The sequence below is a fragment of the Nerophis lumbriciformis genome, linkage group LG28, assembly GCF_033978685.3.
Source record: "Nerophis lumbriciformis linkage group LG28, RoL_Nlum_v2.1, whole genome shotgun sequence".
In the NCBI taxonomy this organism is placed as follows: domain Eukaryota; kingdom Metazoa; phylum Chordata; class Actinopteri; order Syngnathiformes; family Syngnathidae; genus Nerophis; species Nerophis lumbriciformis.
In genome coordinates this window covers 8875567-8878394 of record NC_084575.2, presented here as the reverse complement: position 1 = coordinate 8878394, position 2828 = coordinate 8875567, and the positions used below count along the sequence as shown (strand labels likewise).

Sequence of the window (2828 nt, the reverse complement as noted above, 5' to 3'; positions counted from 1 at the left end):
TATTGTTTTCTGAACATTTTTTTGCCAGTTCATCTCAAAAAATATTTTTATTTAATGCAATATCCCTGGATATGTGGTCGTATCACTGGAGAGATTGGAGCCTCCAAGTGTTTAATGTTGACTTGAGAAAAGCCAGCTGACTCCAGATCTTTCCATGTCGCTCTCGTAATGATGCATCCATCTACAATATAGAGCCACAAAGGCTCAAGTGTGTGTTGCAGGAAATGTGTCCAGGTGGAGGGACTTGACACCACATGTTCCATGAAGTAGAAAGCTCCACCCTGCAATACACAAAAATGTAACAAAGTGGTTGAATGTACAGAAGTTTGTTTTATGCTTTTATTGCTTTTCTCCAGATACTTGTTAGGTTCACTGACTACTTGGTAAGTATGGACGACAGCCTGTCACCAGTCATTTGGTCACATGCTTTAATTGGAAGTCATAACCTAAATATGTTTTTTTCCCCCCATGCGGCACGGCACGTCAGACAGGGTCTACTCAAGCACGCACGCTGCGATTAAACGGATTCAAAGTACGGTAATGTCCTTTTCTTTCTTTCTTTTTTTTAGATCAGCAGTCATGTTTAGTTTTGAGAGAGTTATGTGTTAATGCAAAACAGTTGTTTTGATTGATCTATTTTTTCATTGTATCACCAACTGTTTAATTGCATTAGCTCAAGGGTCTCCAAAATACAGCCTGTGGGTCATTAGTAGCTTACTTCTTATTGGCTTTTAGCAAATGGTAGATCAAAAAAAATTTGTGAAAAAGTAGCAAATTTGAAGGTTTTGCAAAAAATAAATTATAGATGCATTCATCCCTCACTACATTTCGGATAAAAAAAAAGTTATTTGTATTTTATTTAAGTAATTGTTAATTTTTTTTAAAGTGTTTTTTACATTTTTTTGTCCTAAATTTAAGCATTTTCAAGCATAACATTGACTAAACAAAGAGGCAAAACAAGAATGTGCTTTTCAGAACTGTGGCCATTGTCACACAGAATTTTATTAAAGGGGAACGGCCCTTTTTTTTTTTTTTTTTTTACTTTTGCCGATCATTTTTGTCATTATATCATCATTATACAGGTAAAAGCCAGTAAATTAGAATATTTTGAAAAACTTGATTTATTTCAGTAATTGCATTCAAAAGGTGTAACTTGTACATTATATGTATTCATTGCACACAGACTGATGCATTCAAATGTTTATTTCATTTAATTTTGATGATTTGAAGTGGCAACAAATGAAAATCCAAAATTCCGTGTGTCACAAAATTAGAATATTACTTAAGGCTAATACAAAAAAGGGATTTTTAGAAATGGACCGATGATTTTTAGAAACAGAGTGGACCGACACCAGCAGATGACATGGCACCCCAAACCATCACCCAACCATGCAAATGTTGCATTTCCTTTGGAAATCGAGGTCCCAGAGTCTGGAGGAAGACAGGAGAGGCACAGGATCCACGTTGCCTGAAGTCTAGTGTAAAGTTTCCACCATCAGTGATGGTTTGGGGTGCCATGTCATCTGCTGGTGTCGGTCCACTCTGTTTCCTGAGATCCAGGGTCAACGCAGCCGTCTACCAGCAAGTTTTAGAGCACTTCATGCTTCCTGCTGCTGACCTGCTCTATGGAGATGGAGATTTCAAGTTCCAACAGGACTTGGCGCCTGCACACAGCGCAAAATCTACCCGTGCCTGGTTTACTGACCATGGTATTTCTGTTCTAAATTGGCCCGCCAACTCCCCTGACCTTAGCCCCATAGAAAATCTGTGGGGTATTGTGAAAAGGAAGATGCAGAATGCCAGACCCAAAAACGCAGAAGAGTTGAAGGCCACTATCAGAGCAACCTGGGCTCTCATAACACCTGAGCAGTGCCAGAAACTCATCGACTCCATGCCACGCCGCATTAACGCAGTAATTGAGGCAAAAGGAGCTCCAACCAAGTATTGAGTATTGTACATGCTCATATTTTTCATTTTCATACTTTTCAGTTGGCCAACATTTCTAAAAATCCCTTTTTTGTATTAGCCTTAAGTAATATTCAAATTTTGTGACACACGGAATTTTGGATTTTCATTTGTTGCCACTTCAAATCATCAAAATTAAATGAAATAAACATTTGAATGCATCAGTCTGTGTGCAATGAATAAATATAATGTACAAGTTACACCTTTTGAATGCAATTACTGAAATAAATCAAGTTTTTCAAAATATTCTAATTTACTGGCTTTTACCTGTATAAAAACAAGAATGCACGTCTTTTTTCTTCTTTTTTTAGGATTCTTGCTTGCAAGATGCGGCTGAAAGGAGTCACCGCTGTAGCCTACAAAGCCTCTAAAACAGGGATCTCAAACCCAATTTACCTGGGGGCCACTGGATGCAGAAACTGGGTGAGGCTGGGCCGCAAGAAAAGATTTCTTAAAAAAATCTAACATGCACTTTTTAATGAATTCACCTTCTTTGAATGGCTTTCCCGCCCTAGCAACATACTTGCCAACCTGGAGACTCACAAATTTCAATGCCCCTCCCGACAATCTCCCGGGGAAACCTTTCTCCCGATTTTCACTCGGACAACAGTATTGAGGGCGTGCTGTGATGGCACTGCCTTTGCGTCCTCTACAACCTGTCCTCGCATCCGCTTTTTCACCTAACAAACAGCGTGCCGGCTCAGTCACATGTTGTATGAGGCTTCTACAGACACACGTAAGTGACTGCAAGACATACTTGATCAACAGCCATACAGGTCACACTGAGGGTGGCCTTATAAACAACTTTAACACTGTTACAAATGTGCGGCACACTGTGAACCCACGTTAAACAAGAATGACAA

General features: G+C 39.3%; 1 protein-coding gene across 1 annotated transcript in view; it reads right to left on the bottom strand.

Annotated features, from left to right (window-relative positions):
• Positions 1 to 47: 47 nt before the first annotated feature.
• Positions 48 to 2828, bottom strand: part of LOC133570828 (thiol S-methyltransferase TMT1A-like) — a 13800-nt gene continuing 11019 nt past the window's right edge. Inside the window, exon 2 of the mRNA XM_061923548.1 lies at positions 48 to 281. Coding sequence (XP_061779532.1) covers positions 48 to 281 — 234 coding nt within the window. The remainder of the gene's footprint in view (positions 282 to 2828) is intronic.